We start from the raw sequence: 14,203 nt of genomic DNA on the forward strand, positions 1-14,203 counted from the left end.
CCTCTACTCTCTTCACTGCCTCAGCATCGGACACCGTCTGTTCTACTCTCACCCTGCCAACCCCAACCTGCCTCACACCGGGCACTTCTGATCCCCAGCAACATGGGCACCCCCACAATTGACACACATCCACCGATACTACAAATTCCTTTGTCCCATGCCCTCCTGCACATTTCTCACATCTCAGAATCTCCCTCCTACAGACTGCTGCAACCTGACCATGAGCTTGACATCTAAAACACCTTAGTGGGTTCAGCACAAAAGCTGTCACATAATAACTGACATATCCTAACATGACTTTGTCAGGTAAAGACTCTACTTCATAACGACAGACAGTGTCTTCTCGGTTTAACCAGGTTCGCCACAGGTTCTGCGTCGCACCAAACGGCGGGCGTCACGGACACAGCGAATCTTCCATTTCAGTTGCTCCACCTCAAGACTTAACTCCACCCCAGTAATCACTCCTTTCAAAGGTGCCTGCTCCTTACAGCAACACAAAAAAAATCACATGCGCCGAATACAACAGGTTACAGTGAAATGTTTACTTACAAGCCCTTAACCAACAATTCAGTTTCAAGAAAATCCCCCAAAAATTAAGATAATAAAAACAAATAATTAAAGAGCAGCAGTAAATAACAATAGAGGGGCTATATACAGGGGGTACCGGTACAGAGTCAATGTGTCAGTTACAAAGAATAGTTCTCTAACATTCTCTGATTGGTGCCCATCATCACGTTAAAAAATGTTTTTAATCAGGCAAGTCTTAAGAACTAATTCTTATTTACAATGACGGCCTACCCCGGACAAGCCCTAACCCGGCTCCGCACTATGGGACTCCCAATCACGGCCGGTTGTGATACAGCCTGGAAGATGCCAATTGTTGTGGAAATTCTTTCACATGACACTCAAAGTCAATATTAAATGAATCACTCTTTATTGTCAGCAAGCTGAAGAGGTCACAGTCAAACTTAAATGCATAAGTACCGGTCTAAAGTGAGGTCTAAAAAGGGCGTTCCTTTACATAGAGACTTATATACTGTTATCTAAACCTACATACACATTAATAATTGGATTGGATACCACATGTGACTGGCTCCGTCTCTATTTTAACTTAAATAACATATTCTGGGCGTTCTGCCAGATGCTGCTCCCCCCTTTTAATACTCTACACTTGGTGCTTTCAAGACAACTGGGAAAAGAACGATGTCAAATCATGATGTCAGTGATCTTCAGCTCGGAGTAAAACAAAGATGCCCGAGTTTCCGACTTGGAATTCCGAGTTGCGTGACCATTCAAACCGATTTTCCCAGTCGGAGTTCGTTTTTCACCAGAGTTCCCAGTTGTATATTAACGCAGTGAAGTCGGAGATTTCCGAGTTCCCAGTCGTTTTGAACACAGTATAAGTATTCAGCTGTTCGAGGCAAGTCGACGAAATGGCTGCATTTCTGCGATCTCTCAAATTTCCCCGATGTGTTGTCCGTTTTTCTGACCGTGATCTGTAGACCCTCATTTGAATACGTTGACGGACAACAGAAGACCACGATGGTAGCTCAATGTTGTTTGCTATGGCTAAGCCTTGCACATAGGCAGTTATCTAGCTAGATAGGCTAACGTAGCTAGCCAGCAAGTATGGTCACTAACGTCTACTGCTTTGCTGGTGGTTGCATGACCTGTCTCGTAAACACGAAGGATACGAACTAACTCGCTAGTCAGCTACCGATACTTAATGTATTGATAAATTTAAAATGACCAGGTGTCAACAGATGAATATACATACTAGCTAACTGTTTGACAAATAGAACATGGCAATGGCATGCTAAACCCTGCTTGCTTCTTTAAGTAGCCAACTCCACGATTTACGACGGAGTTGAGGGCAACTAGTCTGGGCGGACTGGAGCTCCGACGTCACATATGTTTTTATAAACATGTAAAAAACGACGGATTTCAGCAACCGAATAATAGTCTGCATTTACACATGACAGTGTCCTCTGTGTAAATTAATGCTATTTCGTGCGGAAATACATAGTTTTTTTTATCACTTTTATGTGACATAGAAACTCCAGTCCGCCGCACCAATCCATCATAAATCGTGGAGTTGAGTTTGCAATTGTTTAGTTAACGTCAACTAGCTAGTGTCATGTTGGGGATAGGTGAAGCCAAGAAAGGGTGCTTGTTTGTTTGCCAGCTAGCTAGCTATTGTGGTGCCAAATTTGTTTGAATAATAGTGTTGTAGTTAACTTGTGCATTTTTTGTTGTTGCATGCTCACACCTCAAAGTAACTTAAACATTGATAACTTTTTCCTTCCTTGAATATTGGTTGGGTGTGGTTTGTCTGCCTTGTCTAACCGCTTCACTTCCATAAACACAGCTTGTATCAATATTTGCTGATGATTTAAGCCCTATTTGTTAAAACAGTCAGACACTCCACGTTTGATAGTCTGCCATGTTTAGGCCTAGTTTAAAATATATTTTTTTAACAATATGTTTATTTTTATTTTTCTGCAGGCTGAAAGCATTATCAATGCTCGTGGCATTGTAGAAGATCATGTGGGAGATAATGAAGATTCTGACTCAAACCTCCAAGTAAGATGGCCTATACAAAGGTCTAAACAATTGTCTCAGGACCACTCTGAGTGATGAGGAGTTTAATAAAAATCCATATTGGCAGTTTTTTTGTTGCCACGATAACATACCTATACACTCAGTTATGAACAAAGTTTACGAGATTGAGGGTTATTGCATTTTGTGTGTACACAGGGATTGACATTAAAGTCTGAAATGCACTTGTCAGGAGTATTTTTTTGGTTGCCTGAAGATCATGATCAATTCGCTATTTACACGCAGAATTGCCATATTTTATTGCCTGCCTTTCACCTGCAACTAGGGGAAGAATCAGAAAGATCAGTACTGGAATGATTTTTTATTTAGTTATCAGTAAAAATATTCTCAGAGCAGGCTCAACTTGCCAGACTGCCTTAAATTGTCTGTCTTCCACTTAAACAATGGGGAGGAACCAGAAATATCAGTTCTAGGCTCCTGGAATTCTTTGCAGTATTCTATATATATTTTTTAACCACCTGCCCAATGGGGCAACCTCAGAGCATGCTAATCTTGCAAGACTGCTCAGTTCACTTAGGGAAACCATTAATGTCAATCACTTATACACCGTTGTTCATGTGACTAGGTGGAGCTCAATGTGTTCAGGGCCCAATGGATGTCTGAACTGAAGCCCAACTCTGTGTCCAATGGGGGGAACAGAGGACTGTCGTCAAGAGCTGCAGACCTGAGAAGAAAACAGGAACTGGCCCGGGAGGAAAAAGTAAGCTGTTTTGTTAGAGCCATTTACACTGAACAAAAATATAAACGCAACATGTAGTGTTGGTCCAATCATGAGCTGAAATAAAATATCCCAGAAATGTTCCATATGCACTAAATGTATTTCTCTAAAATTTTGCACATACATTTGTTTACATCCTTGTTAGTGAGCATTTCTCCTTTGCCAAGATAATCCATCCACCTGACAGGTGTGGCATATCAAAAAGCTGATTAAACAGCTTTAAACAGCATGATCTTTACACAGGTGCTGGGGACAATAAAAGACCACTCTAAAATGTGCAGTTTTGTCACAACACAATGCCACAAATGTCTCAAGTTTTGAGGGAGCGTGTAATTAGCATGCTGACTGCAAGAATGTTCACCAGAGCTGTTCCCAGATCATTTTATGTTAATTTCTTGACCATAAGCCACCTCCAGCGTAGTTTTAAAGAATTTGGCAGGTTGTCCAACTAGCCTCACAACCGCAGACCACGTGTAACCATGCCAGCCCAGGACCTCCATATCCAGCTTCTTCACCTGTGGGATCGCCTGAGACCAGCCACCCAGACAGCTGATGAAACTGTGCCGTTGTCACTGACTTCAGTGGGCAAATGCTCAGCTTCAATGGCGACTGGCACACTGAAGAAGTGTGCTCTTTACAGATGAATCCCGATACATTTTATCGATGACAATTTGAATGTACAGAGATACCGTGATGCGGTCCTGAGGCCCATTGTCGTGCCATTCATCCGTCACCATCACCTCATGTTTCAGCATGATAAATCACGGCCCCATGTCCAACGGATCTGTACACAATTCCTGGAAGCTGAAAATGTCCCAGTTCTTCCATGGCCTGCATACTCACCAGACATATCACACATTAAGCGTGTTTTGTGATGCTCTGGATCGACGTGTACGATAGCGTGTTCCAGTTCCCGACAATATCCAGCAACTTCGCATAGCCTTTGAAAAGGAGTGGGACAACATTCCAAAGCCACAATCAACAGCCTGATCAGCGCTATGCAAAGGAGATGTCGCAATGCATGAGGCAAATGATAGTCACCCCAGATGCTGACTGGTTTTCTGATTCACACCCCTACCTATTTAAAACAAAGTTATGTGACCAACAGATTCATATCTGTATTCCCAGTCTTGTGAAATCCATAGATTAGGGCCTAATTAATTTTTTTCAATTGACTGATTTCCTTATGAACTGTAACGCAGTAAAAATCTTTGAAATTGTTGCATGATGAGTTTTATATTTTTACTGTCATATAGAATATTAGTTTTACACCATATTTTACTGCCTGCTATCACTATCGTTCTCAACGTTTGTTTCTTTGTCTTAGGCCAGAGAGTTGTTCCTAAAAGCTGTTGAGGAAGAAGAAAATGGAGCTGTTTATGAAGGTATGTCTCTGAGACGAGATATGCTACACAAAATGAAATTTGTATTTTATGGTCAAAATGATTGACCTTTAAATGTATCGTTCACCCAAATTACAAAATGACACATTGGTTTCCTTAATCAGTAAGCAGTCTATGGACAAGGTATGATCAATCCAGGCTTTGGTTTTATTTCCCTGTAACTGTTTTTTTAAGGAATACCTAGGATAGGATAAAGTAATCCTTCTCACCCCCCCCCCCCCCCCCCCCCCTTAAAAGATTTAGATGCACTATTGTAAAGTGGCTGTTCCACTGGATGTCATAAGGTGAACGCACCAATTTGTAAGTCGCTCTGGATAAGAGCATCTGCTAAATGACTTAAATGTAAATGTAATGTTTCCAAATGCTAATATTTTAGCATTTGGAGCATATCTCATTCAAGTCATGGTACCATTTAGAATTTTTGCACATCATGTTTAAATCATCGTAAAGTATGATTTTAAAAGTAATTACGATTTCAAATGTTAATATTGGTACCATGATTTGAATGGGATTATTGTGTGCCTATAGTTGGGATTGGGAATAATGGTTTTACACAAAATAACAGCTAAACTTTTTCCCCTCCCTAATTTCTAGCAATTAAGTACTATCGCAGGGCAATGCAGATTGTGCCTGACATTGAGTTTAAAATCAACTACAGTCGTTCTCCTGATCCAGATGGTGGGTAAGTCTTAATATGTTGGTATACAGTAACACTACAATGACGACTACATACTGAAAGTGTCATGCCTCTTTTCCATACAAGTTCTACCATATGAATGATACTGCATATCTGTTTCCTAGCAATGAGAAGGACATGGATGGTGAAATAGAGGATCTACTGGCCTACTTCCATCAGCAGCTCACTCTGCAAGACAACTCTCTGAAGATATGTGTTCCTGAGGTGGAGATGACTCAGATGCACATCTCAGGTAGAGTTTCTACAATAGCTAGAAAGGAACAATCCCCACATCCAATAACATTACAGTTATGTTGGCAACTCTCATGCTACCACAGTGGTTTATTAAGATGCACCAGCATAAAATGTTTCAATCCCAATGGGATCTTGGTCAGGATTGGAACCACTCAATGAACCACTGTCTGGGAGAATATTGGATTTGCACTACTCAATTAGTATACTGGATTTTCTGTCTGGTTTTACTGGATTTTCTGTCTGGCCTTTACACAAACGTTGATGGACTTCTATACATTACATCATCTCTCTCACTGTCAGTCTGTTCCTTTGGGTTTCTGTCCACAGCCCTGCCTCCAGAGGTCTTGATATACATATTCCGCTGGGTTGTGTCTAGTGATCTGGACCTGCGTGCCCTGGAGCAGCTCTCCCTAGTCTGTAGAGGCTTCTACATTTGTGCTAGGTCAGACCAGTCATTACAAATCCAACATATTTTAAATGTACTTGCCACAAACATGGTTTTGATTCATTTTATTTAATTTATTTCTAGTGCTGTGAAACACTGTCTATACACTGTATCAAAACAGGCTCCTGAATGATGTATTGTTTTTTTTAAATGAAACAGATTGTTATGCCCTTGGTGTTGATTTCTCCTCAGGGACCCAGAAATTTGGCGTTCAGCCTGTCTAAGAGTGTGGGGCCGGAGCTGTACCAAACTGGTACCCTTCAACTCCTGGAGGGAGATGTTTCTTGAGAGGCCACGTGTGCGCTTTGATGGTAAACACTAAGGAATATTACTTATTTATCATCCTTAGAGAAAGAAAAACCCTTCTGACATATGTGGATTTGTTTCATATACTTCTCAATTTTGTCAATACCAATGCACAATTGGCATGTCTAGCAAAGGTTGCATAGCTAAAAATAGATTGGTCCCATTTGATCAGATGCTTGTTATGTTTGGTAAATTCAATGTTGACTTTGCAGGTGTTTACATCAGCAAAACGGCATACATCCGTCAGGGAGAGGAGTCCCTTGATGGATTCTACAGGGCTTGGCACCAGGTGGAGTATTACAGGTCGGTGCTTCAGTCAGTCACTGGTGTCCTTATTATGACATGCTAATGACTGTACAGTCGGACAAGACCAGCTATACTGTTTGTGTCCCCAGATATCTGCGCTTCTTCCCTGATGGCCAAGTCATGATGCTGACCACGCCTGAGGACCCACTGGTTACCGTTCCTCGTCTGCGTAGTAGGAACACCAGGTATTTAAAATGCAACATACACTGGCATCCAAGTCTGGGTAACACATTTGAGGGCAATAGTGTGTTTTTAGATGGTCACAACAGTTGGATTTGTAACATTCATGGCTTTTCTTTTCCCTCTATACAGGGTGGAGTCCATTATGTGTGGTCATTACCGTCTGTCGCAGGACACAGACAATCAAACCAAAGTCTTTGTTGTTGTCTCCAAGAGAAAAGAGGAGGTGAGTGAGAGAAGTTACAGCATTGGACAGGGATTCATTGATGTGGGAAGGTATTTGCATATTTTGTTTTCCTGTTATTTATTTACCCCTTTTTCTCCCCAATTTCGTGGTATCCAATTGGTAGTTAGTCTTGTCCCATCGCTGCAACTCCCATACGGACTCGGGAGAGGCGAAGGTTGAGAACCAGCATAACCAGGAAGCCACCCACACCAATGTGTTACAGGAAACACCGTACACCTGGCAACCGTGTCAGCATGTATTGCGCCCGGCCTGCCACAGGAGTCGCAATGGGACAAGAACATCCCTGTGGGCCAAACCCTCCTCTAACCCGGGCAATGCTGGGCCAATTGTGCACCGCTCCATGGGTCTTCCGGTCGCGGCCGGCTGCGACAGAGCCTGGACTCGAACCAGGATCTCTAGTGGCACAGCTAGTGATGCAGTGCCTTAGATCACTGTGCCACTCGGGAGGCCCGTTTGTTTTCCTGTTATACCTTAAACCCAACAAGATAGTCAGTTTCCTTACCTATTAACTGGTGCAGGACACAGGATAGGATAAAATACTTTTTGGACTCGTCATTGTTCACAGATGATTGAAGAGTGCTTTGGCTGTCCAGTTCTTACTGTCACTTATCTCTGTGTGCGTGTTCTCTCTTGACAGAAGGTGGCAGAGTACCAGAGAAACTCTCGGTTTTGCCGGCGGAACCCAGCGGCGCCCGAGACGGAGCACAGCTTTCACGTGGGACTGCAGCTGTCGTCTGGCGGGCGCCAGAGTTTCAACAAGCTGAATTGGATTCACCATTCCTGCCACATCAACTACAGGTAATACCACTGGGAAGTTAAGGTTTTGATTTGACACCATTCATTCAATGAATGTCATTGCAAGAGAGAAAAGTGATTGGGAATTTAACTTTTCACTGAGTTCTCAGGTGTATCCATCTCCTAAAGCAGCATAAATGTGATTTTATTGTTGTTTTTTTAGATCCACCGGAGAAACGGTTGTCACTGCCTTCGACTTGGACCAGATGTATGCATCTTTCTTCTTTGCACGTGTGAAAAGCTACACAGCATTTTCTGAACGCCCACTGTAGGGAAGCCTAGAGAGAAGAGATAAACGTCACCACCCAACAGTTTACACAACACTTAAACTAAATGCATATTTCTCTGCCTGTTGGCTTTGGGCTGAACTATGATTTTTAATGAATGTATACCAATCAACCTACATCTGATTATAAACTTATTGTGTGTGCCACATAGCCATTGTGTCTATGGCTGTCACAGAAAACAAAAAATATTCTACTGATTCTTCTTTTGAAGACTGGATAGTTGTCCAGTATGATGACATAAAATGTCAATAATAGATTTTTCACCCATTTCCAACAATGAATATTATGACATTGTTTTTGTTAATTCTCTAGTAATATATTTTCTCCCATATGGTAAATCAACTGGAATAAACAAAAGTGGGAACTGTGTAGTTTTTTTTTTTTATCACCATAAGGCCCACAACAAAAGCAGAACACTGATGGAGTTCCTCTTACCACACCCCCAATCGTAATACAACACTCTTCCTTGTCCCGAACATGCATTTAAATTATTTCATTCTAAATCGCTTTTCTTGACCAGGGCACACATAATCAATCCACTTATTGCATATTCTAGGAACCCAGGGCTGAAATGGATTTAGAGTAAAACAAATTTGATTTACTATATATTTGTATCAGATTACAAAATATGTCAAATATACAAATTGTAAAGGCTCTCTTTAGTGATATTTATCTAAATGGAATTGATGAAATGCACAACCTCAAATCAGCCTACCTCTCAGATGATAATGGTGAAATGAATGGTAAAATCTCGTCTTTTCACATGACCTTTTGATAGTGTGTCCTCATAAGCGTCATAAATAACATTGCCATGTTTTCCAATCCTGTTGATTTTTTTTAAATCTTCAGAACCATCATTCTTTATAACCCATGGATCAGTCTATTGAAAAGTATTCCCCCAGGTGATAGTTTTGTCACATACCAGGGTAAATTAGCATATAATAACAGGAAGAAATAATCTAGGATTTGTGACATGACAATCCCCACAAGCTTCAAATTATGTTTACTTATGGGGGGATACGTATATATATTTAAATAATAGGCTTACTGTATGACAGCTGACTTAATAATAGGAAGGTGTGAAAGATGTGTATAGGGAATATCATTGTAAATGATAATTGCAATGGGGGTGATAAGATACTAGTGCTATTTATTTAACTAGGCAAGTCACTTAAGAACAAGTTCTTATTTACAATGACAGCCTACCCTGGTTATTGAGGAAGCAGTACTGGCTTTGACTTGTTCTAGAACGATGCCTGAAATACATCACAGAAGATACAGACAAAACATTCAGGATTTTATTATTTCCAATCTAGGACATTACAAATGCAGCAGCTTCGAGACTGGCTTTACTTGCATTGTTAGAAAGCTGAGAACATTTTTTTACAGACTACTGTAGATGCACTACTGATCTTGCAGTCCATTCACAGATTGGGAGAACATGAGAATGTTGTCATGCTGTTTCATTCTCAACTAGTCAATTATCTGAGAACATTTCATTATTTGATTACATAATTCAAACAGCTAACATAATACTGAAAAGTGGAAGTGCTATGTGGCTGTAAATGTCTTTCAAAGAGAGACATCTCTACAACATAATTTGGTGATTTGGCCCCTTTTGTAATTAAGGCATATGTGGACTACAATACAACACCATAATTAAGGGAAAAAGTTAAACATGTACAAACATAAGTAGCAACATCTATTAAGGAAATGCTTTAGAGAAAATGAGTCACATTCAAACGTCATGGCTTGATGTAACTTGTAGCCTGATTCAATCTAATGAGTGAAAACAAGGAGGCAAACACTTGTGTAAGAGAGGTGTCGGTTTAAAACAGCATGAACCATGCACATATATACAAACAATATTAAATATGATACAGAATTGTGAGTTTAGTTTGTACATTAAATGTATTTATTATTTTATGCGTTCCATGGAGTTGAGGTTGAAATTCAAAGAATACAGGTAGTACCAGTAATACTAGGGTGATCTTGGGTAAATAGATACTGAGAATGTGTCATACCAGAGGCTGAATTCTGAGGGTGGAGTGGACACCTTTATCTACTTCATCATACTTCATTAATTTTCAACACAATCCATGACATTCTCAGTGTGATTTTTGCTGCATAATATGTTGCGATAAAGTAGGTGATAAATATACAAACTGGGAAACATTAAATAGAAACTAAATTGCTACTGTAGAGGAATGGTCTTGTGCAGTAGCTAGGGCTCTCAATCTCAGACACCCATAACTAAAATATTACGTAATTGCATCTGTTCATGAGAGATTAAGGCTCTCATAAAATGTCCTCGTACATAAACTATTGTTACAACAGCAATATCTAAAGCAAGACCTAAAATATAAATGACAATTTCTAATATTTATCGTTCACAGAATTCATTGTTCTGATCAGTGCCATTTGATGCAAATACTTTCAAATCTGATCAACTGATGGACAACAGACAAAGCTATTATTGCAACTGGTTTTGAGCTATAGCTCTCCTGAGTCATGAATTTACGGTGCAGGCGAACCTCTCTAAGGAGAGTTTCCATACTCACTGGATAAAGTTACTTACTGGATACTTTTGACACTGTGACAGCGTTCTCTATGCACCTGGTAGTTACTTGGCTCCAGACGACGAATACATAGATCGTGTTAAATAGGAGTAATTCAACTTATCACACACATGCAGAAGAATCAGACCCTAGTAACATTCCAGGGATCATTTGAGAGTGAAAGTACAGTCTTCACAGGTGTTTACCTCATTGCTGTATCTAAAACTTTAAAAGGTGCTGGACACAATGATCTCATAGCTTATATGGAATAAAAAAAGCCACCAATCCGTAAAGCCATAATGCAAAATCTAAAAGAACTAGGGGGTTTGGGGCTCCCTCACTTTCAGAAATATTATTTGGCTGCAAACATTCATAATATCATGTTTTGGATTCAGCCTCTTGACTTTAACTCCAGGGTCAATTATACAATCTAAATCCTGTATGGCCACATCAATAAGAGCTATCGTATGCTCTCCCCTACCAGCTCCATTTGCTACCTTCAGTAAAGATTACCTGGTCAGACAAACTCTCAAGATATGGAATAACCTAAGGCTGAACCTAGATATTAGTGATATTCTTGCCTACTCACCTTTAGTTTTTAGGCTATTTCCACCATCCCTTGCAGACAAAGCTTTTGACATATGGAGACAAAATGGTGTGAAATCACTCAGTGACCTCTATAAATATGGCACCTTTGCATTATTAAAATTTCTTTCAAATACATTCAATTTTCCAAATGCCCATTTCTTTAGATACTTACAAGCATGAGATTGACCCAATATATATATCCCACATCTCACACCATTTTGGGTGACATATTCAACACAACACCAAAATTATGCCTATCCACTGTGTATTCAAAATTATGAACTTTTGGCACTCCATGCCTACAATCATTGAGATAAACTTGGGAACAGGATTTAGGATTTTAAATAAAAAAATAACTGTGAGCAGCAATGAACGGATGACAGAAAGGACAAGATCAGTTGGATAACAAAGCAAGCACTCCATGTAGAAACAATATCTTTACGTGCAATCATGAGTCTAAATACAAAATATGGAGTGAATCTGACATATAGTTCATTAGAAGATGTTTGGAGATGATTTTCAGCATTAGCGCTACATATGTAAAGAATTAGTTGTTAAAAGTTTCCTTGTTGTTTGAGATATCAACACCAAATTCAGTGTGGAACGTCCATTATAGTGATTTCAAGTTGATAGGCCAAGGTGGAGTGGATTTACAGAATTGGGCACTGATAAATGCCTAAATTGGAATGCAGTGACTGTACATTAACATGCTATACATGACATCAGAGCTCTAGCTCTGTGCTTCACAGCGCTATATTGGTTTTGATGGACAGCCATTCTGAGCACCTCACACGAGGGATGGAAGTTGCCCCCATCCCCACAGCTAATTGGGCAACTGTTGCAAAAATATAAATTCTTAGTGAGGAAAATGCTGTAAACTAAGAGGACTGAGACATTGAGGATTATAATAAATACCGCTTTGTCATACAAGCAAGTGAAACACCCATGAGTCCAAATGTGCATGTCATATTTCCGTATAATAAAACTCATGTCAAATACAGTGTCAATGTTTATGATCACTATGTTTGGTGTACAGTTACAAGATAACACGGCGTCATACCCTTGGTTGTTCTGAACAGAATTACCCCGTTTGTCTATTGTGAAGAAAATTTTCCACGGTACACACACCTGAATGCACACGTCTCCTTTTTATGCACATCAAAATGCATGTTTCCCTGAATTACATTGTGAAAGCATAACACTGAAATATCGTATTTTATAACTTAGCTAGTCATGTTGGCAATAGAACAGGGTCCAAATAATGCCCACCTGACCCAGACTGATTTATAATGGACCGTTTTTGGATTACGTATACAAAAACAGTAATTGTGTGAGGGCGGGGTTGAATTGTTGTGTTCCAAACAAAACTACAAGTGAGCTTGGTCTAGTTCCTCAATGGCACAGCTAGGAGAGCTCAACAAAGCACCACACAGTTGTTGACTCTTCTTTGAGTCATAAAAGTGCATTGAAATTACTTAGGAACAGTGCACATTTCGGACAGGTGTGTGGCCACCTGGAGATACCAGTTAGTTCTCTCACTCAAACCCTTGTAAAAATGTTTTGTCTTATGTTGCACCTACCCCACATTTTCCAGGAATACTCTTATCATGTTCCTGAACGTATCCAGAGTTTTTTCAGATTTCGTTATCAACAAATGAGGCAAAAAGTACAGTAAATGTCAAATGCCCAAAGTCTAGTGTAATGTCTGGATTCATATTTGTGTCAGGTGAACTGTTGTGACCTCACTTTTTGGTCTAATAATTTTCCCACAATCTCGAAACTGTACCCTTTCAATTGCTACCATGGTTATGCACATGCTTTTTTTTTGGAATGCATCAACACTATTTTCTCCAACTCTTTAGGGACTATTGTGATTGTGAGTCCAAAAACCACATTTGGAGTGAATATTACTTTTAGTTCATGAGATTTCTTTATGATTATTTTAAGCGTTGCATAGTCAAAAAAGTTAATTGTTAATCGTTTCCTTATTTTCTAAGATTTCAATGACAAACTTAACATGCTTCATCATGGTAATGTCTTTGATGCCCCTAAACAGTTTCAAGTTGATAGTCCATTGTGAAGTGGGTTTACAAAGGACTTAAATGGACAAGTAAAATTTGATTTCCTCTCTTAACCAATCCCTTAGCATAGTTTGAGAAAAGCAAAGATATGGGCCTACATACCACATTTGGAAAATCTATCCTGACAGACCTTATGGGTCCTTGAGGCAAATTTGTTCAGCATATGAGGGTTTAAGTGAGACTGCTTGTAACAGCGCCACCTTCAGGCCAATCAGTGCAATTATTTTTCACCACGTTACATGGCGTATTTCTGTGTGCCAAATTAGAAAAAAAGTTCCCAATCTATGCTCAAGTTATTTGCCCATGTCAAGGGGAAAAAAAAATCTAAGAATAACAATAGGTTTCACAGCTTTTATGTGAACCCCTAATTAACAGTTGTGAAAAAACAAATCTTTTTTTAAAAGCCCTTTTATATGTACCAGTCATGTTGTTACACACAAGTTACTACACAAATGCCAAGCTGTCTAAGTTCTACTCCCAAGTTGACCCGAAATGTGAACAATGCCAACATACCTTCGCAACTTATGAAAATATGTTCTGGTTGTGTGAGTGTCCAAAACTAAAAGGCTATTGGGATGCTATTTCTAATGCAATGTCCAATATAAACACAAGTATCTATAAGTCCTGACCCACTAATATCTATCTGGGACAACTGTTGGTAGTTCTGGAATAACAAAGGTGGAAGCAAATGCCTTGGTTTACGCCTGTCTGATTGCCAGAAACCTGATTTTGACCCAGA

The 14,203-nt window shown here is 39.8% G+C and overlaps 1 protein-coding gene across 1 annotated transcript; it reads left to right on the forward strand.

Annotated features, from left to right (window-relative positions):
* The first annotated feature begins 1,210 nt into the window (after positions 1–1,210).
* Positions 1,211–8,604, forward strand: LOC115113037 (F-box only protein 9-like). The gene is made up of 13 exons (XM_029640234.2): positions 1,211–1,545; positions 2,506–2,583; positions 3,185–3,319; positions 4,665–4,722; positions 5,335–5,422; positions 5,542–5,669; positions 5,999–6,113; positions 6,309–6,427; positions 6,635–6,725; positions 6,818–6,913; positions 7,041–7,134; positions 7,793–7,953; positions 8,114–8,604. Exons 1-13 carry the CDS (start codon positions 1,543–1,545, stop codon positions 8,220–8,222), a joined length of 1,275 nt encoding a protein of 424 aa, XP_029496094.2. The 5' UTR covers positions 1,211–1,542; the 3' UTR covers positions 8,223–8,604.
* Positions 8,605–14,203: the final 5,599 nt, after the last annotated feature.

Source organism: Oncorhynchus nerka, linkage group LG28 (genome assembly GCF_034236695.1).
Source record: "Oncorhynchus nerka isolate Pitt River linkage group LG28, Oner_Uvic_2.0, whole genome shotgun sequence".
Taxonomy (NCBI): Eukaryota; Metazoa; Chordata; class Actinopteri; order Salmoniformes; family Salmonidae; genus Oncorhynchus; species Oncorhynchus nerka.